This window comes from Accipiter gentilis, chromosome 8 (assembly GCF_929443795.1).
Source record: "Accipiter gentilis chromosome 8, bAccGen1.1, whole genome shotgun sequence".
NCBI classification, from domain to species: Eukaryota; Metazoa; Chordata; class Aves; order Accipitriformes; family Accipitridae; genus Astur; species Astur gentilis.
The window spans coordinates 34,124,089-34,143,140 of record NC_064887.1 but is presented as its reverse complement, the minus strand read 5'-3'; the positions used below and the strand labels follow the sequence as shown (position 1 = coordinate 34,143,140).

General features: G+C 51.3%; 2 protein-coding genes across 2 annotated transcripts in view; one reads left to right on the top strand and one right to left on the bottom strand.

The window, feature by feature from the left end:
• Window positions 1–6,941, top strand: part of ABL2 (ABL proto-oncogene 2, non-receptor tyrosine kinase) — a 51,252-nt gene extending 44,311 nt beyond the window's left edge. The window contains exon 11 of the mRNA XM_049807164.1: window positions 178–6,941. Coding sequence (XP_049663121.1) covers window positions 178–1,880 — 1,703 coding nt within the window. The 3' untranslated portion in view covers window positions 1,881–6,941. The remainder of the gene's footprint in view (window positions 1–177) is intronic.
• Window positions 6,942–6,959: 18 nt separating this feature from the next.
• On the bottom strand, window positions 6,960–14,822 carry TOR3A (torsin family 3 member A). The gene is given in 7 exon segments (XM_049807175.1): window positions 6,960–9,289; window positions 9,801–9,925; window positions 12,135–12,310; window positions 12,978–13,243; window positions 13,984–14,097; window positions 14,509–14,698; window positions 14,700–14,822. Coding segments are annotated over 7 exon segments (1,245 nt in total). The 3' UTR covers window positions 6,960–9,038.
• Between the last annotated feature and the right edge of the window lie 4,230 nt (window positions 14,823–19,052).

Below are 19,052 nucleotides of genomic sequence, written 5' to 3'. Positions count from 1 at the left end.
TTTTTTAAAAAAAATCATACCAGCCTCACACAAAAATAGAAGTGCTAACTTCCTCTCTCAGTCTCTCTCTGCAGAACCTGGGCAGCTAAATACGCCAGGCCCATAAAGCCCACTACAGGATAGGGAGGTGGAAATGGAAACTGATTTTGCAGATTCACACTTCTTTCTTCTGTCTAGGTTTTATCAGAAGCGCACAGTCAACAAGTGGGTCTCCTGCACTGCCTCGCAAGCAGAGGGACAAGTCGCCCAGCAGCCTGTTGGAGGATGCCAAAGAGACCACTTTCACCAGGGACAGAAAAGGTGGCTTCTTCAGCTCCTTTATGAAGAAGAGGAATGCTCCCACACCTCCCAAGCGCAGCAGTTCCTTCCGGGAGATGGAGAATCAGCCCCATAAGAAATACGAGCTGACGGGTAACTTTTCATCTGTTGCTTCCTTGCAGCATGCGGATGGGTTCTCTTTTGCTCCCACGCAGCAGGACGCAAACCTGGCGCCACCCAAGTGCTATGGCGGGGGCTTTGTGCAGAGGACCTTCTACAACGATGATGGCACTGGTACCAGCAGTGGTGGGGGAGTAAGCACCAGTGGTGGGTGGTCAGGCATCACTGGTTTCTTTACACCACGCTTGATTAAAAAGACACTGGGTTTAAGAGCAGGAAAACCCACTGGCAATGAAGAAGCTTCAAAGCCTTTTCCAAGGTCAAACTCTACATCTTCCATGTCCTCAGGGCTTCCAGAGCAGGATAGGATGGCAATGACCCTTCCCAGAAATTCCCAGAGATCAAAAATCCAGCTGGAACGGACAGTGTCCACCTCCTCTCAGCCCGATGAGAGCACAGGGAGGTCCAATGACCTGCTTCCCAAAAGGTTTGAAGAAGGCCCTGCTTTGACCAGAGAGAGACCAAAAGCAAAACTCTTGCCGAGGGGTGCCACAGCACTCCCTTTCCGAACCCCCTCCGGATCAGAAGAAAAGGAGGGTCCAGGGCTAGCAGCAGCTCCTAAGAGCAAAGAAAAAAACAGTGGCCCACGGCAAGGGGTCCTTGAGGATGGCGAGAGACCAGGGTGGTCATCTCCAGCAAAGGCTGCAGCAATACTTCCAACCACTCATAACCACAAAGTGCCAGTCCTAATCTCACCCACTCTAAAACACACTCCAGCGGATGTGCAGCTCATTGGCACAGACTCTCAGGGTAATAAATTTAAGCTCTTATCTGAGCATCAGGTCACTTCTTCCGGCGACAGGGACCGGCCCAGACGGGTAAAACCAAAGTGTGCTCCACCTCCACCACCAGTGACGAGGCTCCTACAACAGCCAGCTGCCTGCTCAGATGCAGCAGAAGAGCTGAGCAATGTCGCGGGAGCGCAGCATGGACTGGAATCAAGCGAAGGGAGTAAGAAGGCAGCAGCAGCAGCAGCAGCAGCACCTGTTGGTGGAAAATCTGGGAGGCCCGTGATGCCTCCACCTCAAGTGCCTCTGTCATCGTCTTCCACCTCCCCAGTGAAAATGGCCAATGGCACGGCTGGCGCAAAAGTAGCACTAAGAAAGACCAAACAGGCAGCTGAGAAAATCTCCGCAGACAAAATCAGCAAGGAAGCGCTGCTGGAGTGCGCGGATCTTCTCTCCAGTGCCATCGCTGAGCCGACACCAAACAGCCAGCTGGTGGACACAGGGCACCAGTTGTTGGATTACTGCTCAGGCTACGTGGACTGCATCCCACATACACGCAACAAATTTGCCTTCCGGGAAGCGGTGAGCAAACTGGAACTCAGCCTGCAGGAGCTGCAGGTGTCCTCAACAGCTGCTAGCGTCCCTGGGGCAAACCCCGTCCTTAATAACTTATTGTCATGTGTTCAAGAAATCAGCGATGTGGTGCAAAGGTAGCTACTGTCAATCTGGGTAAGAGAAATACACATGGGGAGGGGGGAAATGACTTTTTTTCTGTACTGATGCTTTCAAAAGGAAAGACTGATACTTGAGTATGTGAAGTACCTCAGATCACTGAGTTCTCCTCACGTTTACAGGTTCATCTCAAAAAATGGGGATGGAGAGGTTAGAGTAAAGCTGTAAGGGGCAGAACATCAAGTATTTGTCCCTACCTAGTCAGGCTGATCTGCTTGGTATGGCAAGGGAAGTTCCTTGCTCCTCCCTTGGAGAAGCAGGAGAATCGATGGCAGGTTCTCGCTCTGGGAAGGATGGTTTGATGTGTGATAGCTGGTGTACTGACTGGAGTGGCTGCAGGCCACTCGGCTGTACAGATCCTCCCCTGTCTGCACTAACACATGCTTTGGCCTCCTGACAAGGCAGAGGAAAGACACTGGGACTCCGTTGGTACCAAGTGCCGAGCAGTCTGTGCTGGAGTAGCTCTGAAGGGGGAGGTTGCGTGCGGTTGGGGGAAGGTCTAATGCACTGACAGTATTCAGAGCTGCTGGAGGTGGATGCACTAGCCCAGATGGCTTACTTCCACAGTGCTGTTGCTGCTGTAATGAGAACTGCAAAATTAGTTAATATATGAAACTATCCCTTTTCCCTCCTGCCCACCTCATCCACCACATGTTCTCATCTTTGTTTTATCAGAAGCATCAGGGATGCTGGGCAGACTTACCACTGGAATACCCCTTCCCCACCACACAGCCTTCACTCAGTTGATACCTATTTCTAGTGATCTAGCACAGGTGCTGCTTGATGGTCATTTGTGAGTAGTTTGGGGCTCTTGCACAACTTGCCAGTGTTGTTATTGGGGTGGGTGAGTGGTTTGTTGTTTTTTGGGTTTTTTTTTTAAGCTCTAGATTGTTTTTAAATTGTTACCAGGTTGATTCCCCAATTCGGTTTCATCACCTTGAGGACCCATGGTAGGTAAGGCAGAGCCTCCGCCACCCCTGGCTGTTCTCCACATTCCTTTAGCAGTCATAGTGCTGCAGGGCCAGCTGGAGAGCCAGGAAGTACAGCCTGGCCTGCACCCTCGCTGCTGCAGGATTCCCTGGACCTGTCCCTGCTCTTGGCGTAACACTAACACTTCACACTGACGGCTTCCTGGGATTTGCTCTAGTACTTACCAGTCTCGCAGGCTTTCGGGTTCCCTGTATATGAAGATGACTAGGTACATCAGCACACAGGGGAACCACAGCCATCTTTTTTTATTTATTCCTGTATTTTAAAGGCTAGACCAGAATCTCATGCTGGGGTGTAGGGAACATGCACATAAACTGTGCACTCCTCTGCCTGAGACATGACAACAAACAGAGAGCTCCCACTGGGTTATGGTCTCTGGTGTCTGATGCCTACTGACAATCCCGGAATGAAAACAGTTGTGTGGTTGAAGTTGTCTTCCTTGGTCCTAGTGCTGTTTGTAGACTGTTGTGGCCTCAAAAAGCTGGTCTTCTGTGTATACGCACAACTCCCTGAGATGTAAATGTACTGGCAAGTAGGAAGACCTCAACTAACAGTTGGTTTGCGAGAGGAAGAAAACAGGTCCAATACCTGGCTCCAAATACACATTACTCTGCATGCTGCTGCTCACTTCACACTATTGGTGATGATAGAGGATCTCGCTTGCTTTGCACCTTAAATCTTTTATTTTTGGCTAAAATGCTTTTTTAACTTGTTTTTAAAGTGTGACTGTGCTGCTTTTAGTTTGAGCATTTAGAGTTGAGCTGGGACACAGGTGAGAATTTAGATGGGCACTTCCGTTGCTGTCTAGCAGCATTGCCCTCTTGGTGCTTGGAAGTAGGCTGGGCTGTCTGAGTGTCCCTGTTTTTTCCGTGGAGCATAGTGAGACAGGAGCCTGAAATGTCTTTAGAAATGGGCTGGCGTCTGAGAATCCTCATTTTATTACTGATCTGTGTTAAAGTTGTGTCATGATGCATGAATGCACACCAGTGGAGCAGTATGTGAGGTAAAATGGACCATGTGAGCTTCACTGTCCAAGTAAAATGGGGGGGTGGGGAGAAAAAAAACCAAAGCAACCCCTCCACGCCAGCTGACAGGCATTAAAGTGAATTAATTATTCCTACAAGTCGGTTTTACTCCAGTGAGCTGGTACCTAAGTGGGGACAAATGAAAGTACAGCGCGGGTAACTCATCCTGACTTAGTAGTACTGCTGTCTAGCTCTGCAGTAGGATCTTCAGCTTGCCCAGGCTCTCCTGCAGCCCTCAGGTCAGCAGGAGGCTCTGCCAGGACTCTTTCACAGCAACGCTCAGCCGTAAGACAGAGCACCAAACTGTTATCTTGTAGACTTTACTGAGGGCTTTTGTGGTTTGCCTTATCTCTTTCAGTCATCTTTATGGAAGGTGTGCATTGCTGCACACCAAACTATCTGCCTCTGGAAAAAGTGACCTGCAAAGGGAAGGCTTGTGGTATTGCTTCACATGGCCTTGCAAACAATCAAAAGGATTTAAAAGGTATGGGAGCTTTCTTTGGGGCAGAAGGGCAGGTCATGTGCCCTGGCAGACAATCGCATGGTTTCATCATTGTACTACACCTCAGCCTAGGACAAACAGACTGAAAATGAAGTGATTCTTAGGGAAGGGTATTTTAAACAGGAAATTTTAAGGCTGTTTGTTAGTCCAGTTCTGATGAGTGTTTTGAAAGAAGCTTTTTCCCTGAATGCCAGTCTTTCAGAAAAGCTCCACCAAAAGTGATAGACTAGCAAACAATTCCTGGACTTTCTAACTACTAAAACTCCCCTCTTTCAGCCCTTTCTGCCCCAATGAAGGACTGGTTCCTCTGGAGGAACCAGGGACCTCTGGAGGTCATCTGGTCCAGATCCCCTGCTCAAGCAGGGCCATCTAGAGCTGCCTGCCCAAGACCATGTCCAGACAGCTTTTGACTGTCTCCAAGGATGGAGACTTCACAACCTCCGTGGGCAACACAGAAGCCCATTCAGTTCTGATCCCTCCTGTGGTGGAAAAACACAGAACAGTGCAATTTGGGGATTTGCCTGTCATCACTCATACGGAGAGTGTTTTCTCTGCTCTCATCTGTTATTTTATATCAGTTTGGAAGAAGGTGACAGAGGTAGTGCTGGCTTGACACTAGGGTGGTTGGTTTTTTCCCCTAAATAGGAGGCTGCAGAATTGCTGCTGCTTCTGCTGCCCAACAGTGTTTTATTCCCAAACTGGAATTCGGCCCTTCCCTCTGGCAGGATAGTAAGAGGATGATATCTGGGAAAGCTGGTCTGCTGTAAATCACCATTCAGCTGTTGTTCCTTCCACAGCCACTCTCCTAAAATTGTTACTGTTCCTTCTCCCTTTTGCTAAGGTTTGGCTTTCTGTTCAGCCTTAAAGGTCTTTACTGTAGCAGCTTCTCTGCTTTCAGCCTTGCACAGTATGTTCAAAGTAACGTAAGGATGGTGGAGCCCCACTATTTGTCCCAGTGAAGAGCACGTCTTGCTCCACTGTTTAGGGTAGGGGACAAGGCATAAACTGTTGTGTTTCCTTTCCTCACCCCTGTCAGAAGGCCTTGTGGGGTAAGGATGCAATTGCAGCTGGGCTCTCTCACTTGCACTAGTATGGGCTAGAATTTGAAGTAGTCGTCTGTGCAACAGGGGATGGGATCACATAGGGCCTGGTAATGCCAAGCACAAAGCATGCGCTCACATGAGTGAGTTGATGTGGGGCACTTTCTCTTCCTAGCTACTGTGGGGAATTAGCCAACTCACAGGTGCAATTCTCTTTTCTTCCTGCACTGTACACTCTTTAACCCCAGAAGTGGTGCACTCGGCTGTCTGACTGGCAGCACTTCGATTTAATCATATTTGTCATTAGTGTGGACAGGGGTGAAGCTGAATTAAGAGTCTCGGTCTTGGGACTGCATCAAATTTAGCTGCTGGGAAAGCGGAATTGAATGGAGCGGTGTTGCTGATACAGAACAGTAGAATGCAGTGGGGAAGGGGGAGGCTGTGCATTCCCATCCTCCTCACAGAGAACACTTCTCCTGAGCACCACTGGCCTTGTGTCAGCGAGACACAAACACACGCATATTGACATCTCGTCAGGTGTGCTTATGCAAGAGTTTTATGGCACACCGCTCTCTGCAGGCAGCAGGAACTAAACCCCACAGTGTGGGGCAATAGCTGCACCAAAACTGCTGCGTTAACAGAGCAGTCCCTCCCTAAGAGGCAGCGGGTGTGTGAGCAGGTAGGATGGTTTATGCTGTGCAGTCAGAGTAGAGAAATCCAGACCCTGATGTCTGTACCGCTTACCTAAGGCAGGCTTCCCTAGCAGCTGAGGTGCTTCGCTTTTTGCTTGTTAGTCCTCTCGGGCATCAGCAGCTGTGACAAGCAGTAATGAATCCAGATCTTTTTTGCAAATGTAACAGGCTGCTGTTTTCTCTTTAAAACGCTCAACCCAGCCCTGCTGCTAATCAGTAGCTGGCAGGAAAACCAAAGGGTAGCGACTATGGCATGCTCAGAAACCTCCCACTTCAATGCCAGTGGCATCATCTAGCATGGATGGGCACTGGGGGTGCACTCCAGTTGCCTGTAGTGCAGAACAAAACCTTCAGCCTGTTCCCTGGTGATAGGAAATAAGAGGTTATGGGACACCCGAGTTCTTTATAATACCTACATGATAAGAAATGTCTGTACCAAAGGAGGTCATTCTTCCAAATGTGTCTGTTGCACACAGGAGGTAAAGCCCAATCAGCTCGGCACGCTGTTTGTATCAGTAGTGAACTCATTGAGGGCAGGAATGGATTAAAATGAAACACGTTAATCACCAATCACTCTACCAGTGTTGTCAACTGTTTTTGTTTTTAATTGTTATTGTAATATATTTTGGTTGTTTTTCTAATTTAATTATCTCACTATCGTCTGACTGTGAACTGCGAACAGTGTTAAACTTGATGTAAATAAGGCCCTTTGAAGGGCCTCTTTGCCTGTCGTTCCACAAAGTTTTGCCAATTTGCATTTTGTTTTAAATAAAGGTTGCAATATTTTATTGGCAAAAAACACTTGAGTATATGCTGGTTGGTTTTTTTTGTCTTAAGGACTATTTGAAGCTGCTCAGTACTAACCTGAAGTTTGTTATTTTGGGTAGAAAAGAGTATTATAAACCTGTTAAAAAAAGAAATCATTTAATTCTGCCAGATTGCAAAGAAAAAGCAGTATCTTTATTTATGCCTTTAAAATCAAACTTAATGTTGCCATGGAGTGGTCAGAGGGAGTGGGGTTGCATAATCAAATACTCACTTAATTCTGAAACATACACATGTGACCTGGCAGAGCACATGGTCTTGCATCATCAGTTTGACAGTAGCCCTCATTAGTAAGACCATCATCTCCTTAATCAGTAACAGAGTAAGAACAGCTTAATATGCCAACTTCATACCAGCCCTGCACTGGTGAAACGGCTGACAAAGTGACTCCCTTCCACTCCAGGCAGCATCGTTCTAACCTGGACAGCTGAAGATTCTTTTCTATTAAAAAAAAAATAATCATACCTTATCCTGGCTTATACAATCTTCTAAGCAACTAACCTTCAACTAACTAACAACTTAACTTTCTGCCCAGGTTATAAAACACAACCCGAGTTGAGTCCTGTGGGGCTGCATCCTCCCTTCCCCAGGAGCATCTCCCTGTGACGTCCCAGGCTGAAGCTTTAGGCTTGTCACTTGCGATTAAGAGATGAACCAAGCCTCAGAAACACCTCGTAACAGTGCACGTTGGCACAGGCCCTAAGGTCCAATCTGGAGACAACAGGTAAGTTTAACGTTGCATCAGTTGAACAGTAAGAAAGCAGCTAGCTTGCCTTCCTGCCTTGGACTATGAAGCCTCGTTAGATAACAGAGCCAGCGTGCCCAGAGGGAAACACGAACTCAAAGTCTGCAGGACTAGTAAGCTTGTCTGGTCAATCTTTTCCCAGAGGTCGCGCTGCTCATCACTGGCACCGCAGCGAGGTTCAAAGCTTAAAATAGATCAAAGGTCCGCACATGAGGTGTCCAGGGAGCTAAGCCCTGTCCTTGGCATGTGCTGTTTCACCTCATCGCCCCAGCCCAGCTGTGTTGGAGGGGAGTTTTGACCTAGAGGTCAAAGTGATTCCGGTAACACTGTTGAAATTTTTTGGTCCTGCTGTAACATACTTATCACCTGGCAAGTACCCAGACAGCAAACAGCCCCTTAGTGTAGTAATGCTGATACCAGCCAAAAAAACACAGCATGCAACATACTGAAAAGAAAAAAACCAAAACAAACCCAAGCTTACTGCATCCCTGAAAACCCGAATTCAATTGCAGCCTATTCCTTCAGCCACCATGCTCTTCAACCGCCCTTTACCCTTGAAAAAGGAGTTAGTCTCCCCTTTTTCATTTTGCGGTGAAGCAAACAGGCTCTTCACCAAACTGCTTAGAAAAAGAATTTCAGCAGAAGTTCACCTCATCCCCGCAGCTGCTTCCATACAACGGAAGACTCCCAATGAGAGAGGGACGCTCCAAAGCGAGAGGCTATGGATCTGACATCTCCAGAGGAGATTATTCAGTTGTTTTCTCTACGGAGGGACCTCCCTGCACAAACCATGATCCCGGCATGCATGTCCCTGAGCAGCAGATGCCTCGTGAGTGCAGGAGAGCAATAGAGAAAAAAACTCAGCTCCAGCAAAACAGTTCTGTGCAATCTTGTGAAAGTGACAGAGAAAATGGGCGACAGGGATGAAGACGTGGCTTCTGCTGGACTGTCTCAACAGGACCAGTCTGTCCAAGGCCTTCATCACACACTAACAAACCAAGGACTTGGACATCCCTGCTCACGTCAAACAAAGCACCTGCCAGCACAAACAAATCACTACTGCAGGCTACTACCTGCTAAAAGAAGGGACTTAAAAAACACTGGACAGACTTCAAAATGCAGCCAAGCACAGGCTGTCCCCGTGTCCCAGGAGTGAGGGTGTGCCTCCTTCCCTGCAGACAGCCCTCGGAGTAACAAGGGGTTAAGTTTCTGTCTCTGTCCAAGTGCATGGCTGGGTAATCTGTTTGCCTGACCTTGTGCAAGGAGAGCAGCTCCTAGTGTGCAGAACCACCTTCACCAGTGGTGTAGTCCCACCTGGTGTTCAGGGAAGGAAGTAATTGATGCGCTGGGATACAGATTTGCAGCCCTGTGCAGAGAAAAGCTTCTCTTCCGTAGGGACAAACACCATCATCCTGGCCACCTCATCAAGGGCTGCCTCGGTGTACGGAAGTCCACGGGCTAGGAAAGCGTCCCGTGCGCAGAGCTTCACATGGTGGTACTCCAGGGGCAGGAACGGCACGAAGAAATCAATGAGGTTCTCTTCGAGGAGGTGGCTGCGGGCATAACCATTCTCTGTAGCAAAATGCAAGATGACAAAAACTTCAGAAGCTCCACCTGAGAGCTGTCATCCCTCTGTGAGGCAAGGCTTATCTCTCCGAGGGGGCTGTCTTGGCTTATACAGCCATGCGTGGTGGGAGAGAGACACCCACTTGGAAAGAGGTGGCCAGCACTTAATCTGAACACAGAATGTCACTACGGCTTGCCCATCTCAGACCAAGAGAAGCCTGAATCCCCAGAGAAGCCTTGATACTTCCCTACAGCCTTAGGCTGCTTCTTGCAACCTGGCCACTTTCAGGGCTGAAAGGGGCAAGAAGGACTCACAGCTCCCTCCTCCCATGTCTTGCTGCTGCAGCAGTGCTGTGCTCGTGGGGCTGCGCTAGTGTGGATGAAGGAAGTTGGAATAAGGGCTTGTTCCACAGCACGCGGTGGATGGGACTGCGTAAGCAGGGCCCCAAGCCAGCGCAGAGGGGCAGGTTTGTGGGCAGCCTGCCCACAACATCCTGCAAGCAAGCCCGGCTCTTACCTTCAGGCTCCTGCAGCTCTAGCCGCAGCCGCTGCTCCAGGAACTCCATGGAGATCTCCTCCCGCGCCCGGCCAGCCCGCCAGAAGTCCAGGGCTACCTCATTGATGGTGTTGCCACCGAGATTGCTGTGGACACAGAGAGAAGTCATTCAACCATGCCTCCAGAGATGAACTGCTGGGAGCTGCCAGCAACCTCCCCTCCAGACAGGCCTCAGGAACTCTGTTAGCAATGAAGGATTTGCTGTGTAGGATCAGCATCTGAAATACCTGCAGATGGAGGAACCAGCTTTTGTCCCAAAGAGCCCCTTTCTATAAGCATCTTTACAGCTATCCTCCATCTTGCCAGCCCAGACCCTGGGGCAGCTCCTTTCTCTCCCAGAGTGGGACCAGGAGCCAGCAGAATCCTCCATCTCCATCAGTCCCCTGTCCTGGCTGGGATGCCATCGACCTCACAGTTGACACTTGGCTCCACACCAAACTCCCAGAAGCCACCACTGAAGGTCCAAGTGAGAGGGCAGAGCAGATGGCAGGAGTCCCACTAGAAGTAAAGGTCCTGGGGCAGGGATTCAAATGGCAGCCCGGGACCTGGCAAAGCATCCCCTGGCCGAGGGACGGTGCAGTTCCCACGCGAGGACTCCTCTGGACACCCACTGTGGGGACAGCTCCGCGGTGGAGGACATGGGTCCTGGCAGTCACTAAGGCTCCCAGGGCAGCCCCTCACCTCAGAAAGCAGTTCAAGGCCAGGCAGCCCCCAAGTGCTGGTGAGAGGTTTGCAACAGCCTCAGACAACAGCCCCAAGTGCCCTGCCACCAGTGAGCTGGCCATATTGGGAACCAGCTGGCTGCAGAGCTTGTGTAGGTGGGAGGCAGAGAGGCACTGGGAGACACCGATCTTGCACCCATCAAGGTCCACAGCCTCTTGTGTCAGAGGCTCTGGACCCGTTCCCCAAATGGGGGAGGGGAAGCAAAATTAAAAAGCCACCACTGTTCCCCTTCCCACCCACCCCATCCCCCCTCCACCCCCCCGCCTTCTTAGGTGGGGAAACAGCTTGTATCGATCTTGGTCCCACCCAGACTGCAGAAGAAACAGTCCCTTCTGACTGGGGACACCCCATTCCCGGAACCTGGCCAAAACTGCAGGACCAGGCCAGTGTCCAAAGGAGCCCTGGGGCAGAGCCAGCCCTCCTACAACAGGTCTGTCTCACACTGCCAGCAGGTATGACGACACCCCCCCCCCCAGGATTACACACTGCCGCAGTTTAAGGCACTCTGCTCCCCTCTGCTTAGTAGCACGAAGGGGCTAACGTCATCCTGCATGGCTTGCCAGGTAGGACACGAGGTCAGGTCAGCTCAGTGCAGCCAGCAGCACATCCACCCTGCCCCGAGCAATAAGGGAGAATCTGCCCCCTCCACCACAGCTCCTGCCAGTGGTCCACACAGGTAGAACTGAAACGTGGTCAGCTCTGCGAGCACTGGGCACATATACAGGTCCTCCATAGGCAAAGAAACTTCCCTAGGGAACACCCAAGCTGGGAGATTAGAACAGTCGCCTGGATGGTGGGAGATGGAGAACAAATCTCTGCCCGCCTCCAGCCTGTCGGAACACCTCTTGCCAGGGCCAAGCTGAAGGCTGTAACTCCTAAATTGAAGGGGGCCGAGGTGCTTGTCTCTCCTTGGCATTTCTCACTGGCTACTTCAGGCATGTGCCTACCTCACATCTCAGTTTTAAGATGTCCTACTTCTCCCTCCAGATGCATCCCACCTAGGCTTGGGTCAGCAACAGCACTGGGTGCGCATGCGCCAAAGTCCTTTCTCCCTTTGGATGGGAAAAGAACCGACTAAGTGACAGGACGAGGCGATGCCACGATCAGTCCTCACAGCACAGCAGACCGACGGCACCTCAGCCTGCAGCCACGACCAGACAGTGGGAACTCCCCACCTCCCACTCCCAGCTAACAGTGCCACGTTGCACAAGAACTTCCTACCAAGACCTGCAGCCGTAGCTTTGCTCCCTGGAGTATGGGATCTCCTGGCTCAGCTGTGCAGGGTGACATGACACCACACTAGCTCCGACTCCCAATGGTTCCTTGTCTCAAAACCTAGACACTGGCTCAGGTGTCCCAGCTGAGCTGGACCTCAGCTCCTCCTGCAAATGCCCTGTACCCAGGGAGGATGCACAGCACCAATAAGCAAAACTGACCATGGAGGCAACCACCTCTTGGAGGAGTTGGACATCTATTCCCCCCCTGCTGCAGCCTGAGCATCTCATATCACACACCTCAGGACAGATTCCATCACTTTGTTTCTCCCCATCCCTTTGGGGGCCCAAAAATCACCTGAGGAAGAGGAAGATGGATCTTCGGTAATCCACCTGGCCCTCGTTGTCGTAGTGAGCCATGAAGGGCTTGATGGCATCCAGGAGGCTGAAATGAAGTTTCTCTGCTTCATCGAAGATGAACAGGGACTGCTTGCACAGCTGCACAGTCTCGCTTATCTGCTTCTTCAGCTGAGCCTGCAGAGCAGCAGCGAGGAGTGTGAGAAGCCCAGCAGCAGTCACTGCCACCAGATCATCGTGCAGGGGCTGAGCCTGGATGCTGGGGGTTAACCCTGGCTGGCAGCTAAGGACCACACAGCCGCTTGCTTGGTCCACCCAGCAGGACAGGGTAGAGAACAGGAAGAGCAAAAGCAAGGAAACGAGTGAGTCAAGATAAAGGTAGTTTAATAAGTGAAGGAAGGAGGAAAAAGAAAGAAAGAAAATCAAAGCAAGTGATGCAAAGGCAACCACTCACACCTACCACAAACAGACTGATGCCCAGCCAGTCCCTGAGCAATGCCTTCCTAGCTCCAAACCCGTTCCCCTCAGTTTTTATTGCCGAGCACAATGGTCAATGGCATGGAAGACCCCTTTGGTCAGTTGGGGCCAGCTGTTTGGTGTCCCCCCTCCCAACTTCTTGCACACCCCCAACCTACTGATTGTGGGGGCAGAGTGGGAGAAGGAGAGAGCCTTGAGGCTGTGCAAGCACTGCTCAGCAGTAGCCAAAACACCGCTGTGTTATCAACGCTATTTTACTCACAAATCCAAAACACAGCACCATATGGGCTGCTGTGAAGAAAATGAAATCCATCCCAGCCAGACCCAGTACACTGGACCATGGCAACACCGTGTTGTCGGTTCTCACCTTGTACGAGTCCACGTACTTGTGATGGGGGAAGTGGAAGAGCGAGATGAACACCCTGACACACTCGCTCTTCAGCCCATCCCGGTACAGGTGGCTGGCCACCATCCGAGCCACAAAGTTCTTTCCTGTGCCGGACCAGCCGTGGAAGGAGAGGACGAGAGCCTTCTCTGGCCGCGGGTTCCGCAGGAACCTTTGCACTGCCCGGATGACGACTTCTTTGGCCAAGTGCTGCCCATGGAGCTGCCCATTGAGGTCTGCTTCTAGCCCTGAAGGAAAGAGAGCAAGAGCTCAGCTTTAACTTGCAAGCCCAGCTGCTGCAGCAGGTGGGAATAAGAGGAGAAAACGTGGTAAGGCACTAAGCCCACACAGCCCTGCTGATGGGGCTGCCTGTCTGAGAGGAGGCTGAAGCGGCATTAAAGTCACAGGATCAATGAGACAGGCTGCCTGTACCCTGCCTGCATCAGCCACCGACCGCAAAAAGACACAGATCTTCCGCCGACTCCTTTTTCCCTTTGGGAAGCGGAGGAATTTGATGACTGCAGAGAGGACTGAAGCCCAAAGGCCTCGGTGAGCTCCAAGCAGAGGGTATGGATACCAGAAGTCTTAGGGCCAGCAAAATGCAATGACACCTGTGCAGGGCTTACACGCAGGTCTTGGCATACCCTCCCAACCTGGGCCGGTCTGGATCCCACTGCGTATGCCTGGGAGCTACCGCATGAAGGCAGGGCTCGTGGCAAACCGGAGCAGATATGCTGTATGGTAAGGAACAAACTCTCTTGCAGTCTCAGAACCACAAATGAATAATGGGAAACAGGACTTAGCTCAGCACCTTGCCCTCCCACACACCCAGCACCCTGCTCAGAACTGCCCTTTACTTGCATCATTTGCTAAAATACATTTTCTTAAAAAGAAAAAACCCCCACAAACAAACAACGAAAGAGACAACACGGAAAGGCAGCAGAGACAAGCACTGCTTGGGGTCTCCCAAGTGCAGCACAGCACCTACCTGTGACGTTGTTGACTATCCTGCAGTCTCCTGTCTTGCAGCACTTGCCAAAGCTGCAGTACCAGGCAGAGAGGATCTCCAGGTAATCCTGGCCCACCACAGGCAAGCTCCAGCCTGGAAGAGGCAACGGTCTGAGCAGAGATGTGCCAGCAGGTGCCATTTTTGCATTTTGCGTGGATGCTCAGCTGAGCCCGCTTAACCGCAGCCCTCCTCCCAGGTGCAAGGACTCTGACAGCCCCCGGCAGGCAGCTAGGGCTGCGGGGAGGGGGAATAAGCACGAGTGGACAGCAGCTGGCTCAGGCGGGCACGGAGAGCCGTAGCGGGTGCCAGCGCGCTCCCCTCGCCCACAGAGATGTTTGTGGCAACCCGGGGTACACCGAGTAAGGAGGGAGATGCCCAGGGCAGCGACCCTCGGCACCCGCAGGAGCCGGGGGCAGGGAGGCCCGTGCTGGGGGAAGCAGGGTGTTTGGACCCGTTGCTGTTTCTGGGGCACGGGAGAGGGCGAGAAAGGAGGAAAGCGCTTACCTGGACCGGGACCGGACTCCTCCTCCTCCTCCTCCTCCTCTCCGCAGCCCTCCTGCCACACCTTGCACGCCAGGTACTGCCAATACTGCTTGGAGAGAGCGCCCGCGGCTCCCAAGTGCTTCTTCACAGCTTCGTACCCCGTCCTGCCCCACGGTCCCCCCTCCGCCACGGGGCCCTGCTCCTCTTCCCGGCCCCCCCCCCCGCGGCGGCGGCGGCGGCCCTCGGCTCCCCGGGCCCCCCGCGCCCCCCCCCAGCAGCAGCAGCAGCAGCAGCAGGAGGCAGCAGGCCAGCCCCAGGAGCCCGCCCTGGCCCATGGCGGTGGGTCGGGGACCCCCGCCGGGATGGGAGCGGGCCCTGCCCGGGGCTCTGCGGGGCGCCCGCCGGCTCCCGGCCTCCCCTCGGCGGCCGGAGCCGTGATCTCACTTCCTGCCCGCCCGCAACCGCAGTCGCGGCGGCGAAGCCGGGCGGCGGCGGCGGCCTAGCTGCTCTGCCAGGGGCGGCAGCGGGGAGGGCGGCTCCGCCGGGCCGCCCGCCAGCGCTACGCTGCAAAAGCCCGGCCCCGCTGCCGGCAGGAGGCACCGGGTACCCCCCTCCGGTCTCCGTCCTGCGCAAAACTCGGACCCCGTCCTCGCCTCCCCGGGTCCTGCCGAGCGGCTTCTCTCGGCCGGGAGATGCCCGGGGAAGGCAGCTAATCCGGTTTTGAAGCAGCCCAGCGGCTCAGCTCAGGTTTCGCTGCCGCAAACGCGAGGGGCGTCGGCAGTCGTCGTTCATCAGGGCTTCGGCTTCCAAGGGGACGCCAAAGTCAGGGGCAGACACGAGGGAGCGGGAGGCAGCGGAGCCGGAGCGGCAGCGCAGGGAGCCGCGCTGTGCTGCCCGGGGGGCGTTCGCCGCCTGCTGTGCCGTCAGTTCAGTTTAGCAATGAGGTCAAAGGTCCAGGACGAGCGGGTTTGTTGCTGGCTCCGGGACGGGCTTGCTGCGTGGCACTGGATGCGTGTCGTTCCTCATCGGCCCCGGGGAGCGCCGCCGAACGTTCGCGTCAGCGCGTCTTCGTACACCGGTGCATCCAAACTCTGAGGCGGGTAGGGTGGGCTCCGCTCAAGCAGCCAGGAAAGAAAAAAAAAAAAGTCTCAGATCGGCACAGAACCACCATGAAATCCTGTACGACAACCGAGGTACGACTCATTTCCACCACGGAGCTCGCCACCGACAAGCAGCTTTCTCCGACAAGCTGTAAACCCCCTCCCGTAGAGGGAAGCAGAGAGCGTGGTCGTTAGGGCCGGCTGCCCGTGCTTTGGCAGGAGACGCTAGGATCTCATGCAAAGCCTGGCTTTGATTTTGGAAACGGGTACACACGCACAAACGCAGCTGTGGGGCCAGGTGAAAGGTGGATAAGCCCCATATAACTTGCATTCTACCTTAAGCTGCACCCACTGCTGGCTTACTGTAAGAGACTAACACCACTACAAGTTACTGAGTATCAGGACAAGTCAACCCACAACTTGCCGAACTGAGAGGAGGCCAAGATGCTTTGGACATGGAAAGAATTTCAAGGCTATCCCACTTGCTCAGGAAAATAAAAACAAGACAGACACTAAATGCAATTCATCCGGTCTGGCAATTCACTCGGTTCAGGTGGATGGGGAGTGGGATCCGTCACCGCCAAGGCATGGAGCGGAGCATATCACCATCTACAGGTAGCTATAAATATTACACATCAGCATTAAAGATCCTAGTATTAACATAATTGCCCCCTCCAGCTTCAAAAACGGTGTGGCTAAAACCTTAACGCCGGTTGCAATAACTTAAACAGAACTAAAAGCAGTGCACATTAAAAAAAAAAAAAATCAATTAAAAACCGAACTCACTGTAGCCATAGCAAATTAAACTGCTACCAGGCTTTCTGAAAACTAGTTGAAGCATCTGAACTGAGCATTTATATACTCAGTTATATAAAAAAAAATTCATAGCTGTAACATTCAAACAGGGGATAAGTGCCTGAGCTGAAGAGAGCTTATCAAAAGGGACAGACTTCATAAAAAAATAGATACTTCCATGTTCCAAAGGAAAAAAAGCACATTCTGAAAGATAAAACGACTTTGACTGTTCAACACCACAGCAGCTCCACGGTGCTATAGTGTAATTCCTGGGACATCAGCTTTGCTCAAGTGCGGCATGCCGTAAGAGCTAGAGGGGAAAATAAAAACAGTTGTGTAGTAACCTGCCAACTATACCATTTGGCCTGGCTCTGAGGCTAATAAGGCACTGAAGTGTGTGTGTGGGGGGAGGAGTGCCAGGAAATCCACCCCCCTGATCAACTCCCTTTGCAGGGCCTTAGGGAGGAAATTTTATCCCCATGGACTGGATGGGAAGCTGCAGGAGACTGGAAGAGATCCTAGTGCACTACACTGGGGAGACCTCGCTCATACCTGACTTGGGAAGGATGGGGCTCAGAAGCACAGCAGTCGATGCCCTAGTACAGCTTGCTGGGATTATCTCCCCCTCCCTTTTTCTTCCCCCCCCCCCCCCCTTTTTTTTTTTTTTTGGCTTCCTCTGATGAATCTCAAACACTCACTATAGTATTTGTTAATTCTCAGTTGACAGTCTTCCTGGAGAAGGTAGCTGCAGGGAGCCACCAGGAGATGATACTAGGAGACGATACTAGGATACATAGCTTTTCACTTCATGACTGGTTATTCCAAAAGCAGTCCTGGTGAGCAGCAACCACCTGACTATAAAGACATGATTTCAGGTCAAGTCAGGTCTTACAGTACAGGTATCATCTAAAAAGGAAAAAAAAAAACAGCGCCACAAAAATGTGCTTATATCTGGCTTATTCAGCACCCCTAACACAACTCGGTACAAACACACACGGAGGGAACCTTGCAATCCTGGATTTTATAGTACAGGCTGTATCTGCCAGACAGGGAAATGCTGTGCATCCATCCTTTTATGGGTTTTCCAGTTTCCATACAGCAATTCCTTCTGCACATCCATAGATGAACTCTGACAGAAGGCAGGAGGAGGAAGACAGTCTCTCTCCAGCAGCTCAGTATAACACAGCTGTAGATTAGATCATTAAATAAAGGGAAGATCTGGAATAAAGGATGTAAGGGGAGAACTTTCCCCTCCTTCCTTTAGTTTTTTTTCCCCACAAAGTCCTATCCCCAGTCTCTTAAAAATGTTGACAGACTCCACAAAGAAAAAACAACAGAGCACCAGTCCCACACTTGGGATATATGAACTAAGAACTTCTTTTCATTTCTAATTTTCAGAATCAATAAAAATTTGTAGGGAAATAATTCGAAAGAAATTCAGGGCAAGCGCTAATTTTCAAACCCCTTTGGCTCTCCATTGGCTCAAAGTTGTTTCTGTTCATCCTTCTATAAAATTATGTTCACTACATAATCAGAAACACTTTAAAATCCTCCAGTTGTATGAATCCTTACCCTGTTACTAAGGCCAACCACTCCAAAATTACACAGCAGTAATACAAGGTGCTTGTAAACCCAGCTCTCAAAACTAGCTATCTCAAAACTTAAAAGCATCTGTAGTTTCTGCAAGTTCCTGAACTGCTTATACACAAGCAAGAATCCTGTCCTGCTCCCTGAGCAAACTGGCACCTCAAAAATAGGGAGATGGAGGGTACGAAAAATTGTCACCACACAATACCTGGAGCTGAAAAACCGCCAGAACATCCTCTCGACCCCCCCCCCCAAACAGTTCTTAGAAAATTCAGCAATGCCAAAGTCTGAAGTTTCAACTGAGAAACTCTAGTTTTAAAAAAAGCAGGTGCCTTTGGTCATTTCACACCACCACGCTGATGCTACAGGCCAGGTCAAAGCCCATTCCTGCATTTGCAGGAGCGGCGCAGTGCCTTGGCAGTTTTGGGTGTCCGGTCCCCACGAGCCATACGGGGGCTGGCAGCAGCTCACGCAGTCCTCAGAAGCACACAGCAGCTCTCAGTGGCTTCCGAGTGCCTGACATTCAGAACTGTGAGCATCACCTCCTACCTCTGAAAACCTCATTGCAGTGGGTTATTAAGAAAAGAAGCTGATTCAACCAGTTTAAACCCCTGTTTCCACAGAGCGCAGATTTTGATGGCTGTTTACTTGCCCCCTCTCGTAAAAGGACTTCAATAAAAGCTTAGAAAAGCTAACCATGAGCACCTGCCAACTGTACATAAAACTCTTGCCAACTCAATGTACCTCCCTCGCCATGTAACAAAGCCAACCTACTGGGACAGAAACAAGAAATCAGCCTAGGTGCTTGGCAGATGCAGGGCCACAGGATGCACTTTCAAAGGCTGTCTGAAGACCCCTTAAAGCTAGGTGTGTTGTTCTTCTGTATCACCTTGGGACACTCTTCTTAAACACATATTTCCTTACCAACAAGGCTCTTGCAAGCAACCTACACATTTGACCCCATTCTTGGAAATACATGACTGGAATAAATGCTATTGATAACTATTAGTGGAGGAATAACCATGAAACATCAGTAACATAACACTTCAAAATTCAGCCCACCACATGCTGGAACGAGAGAAA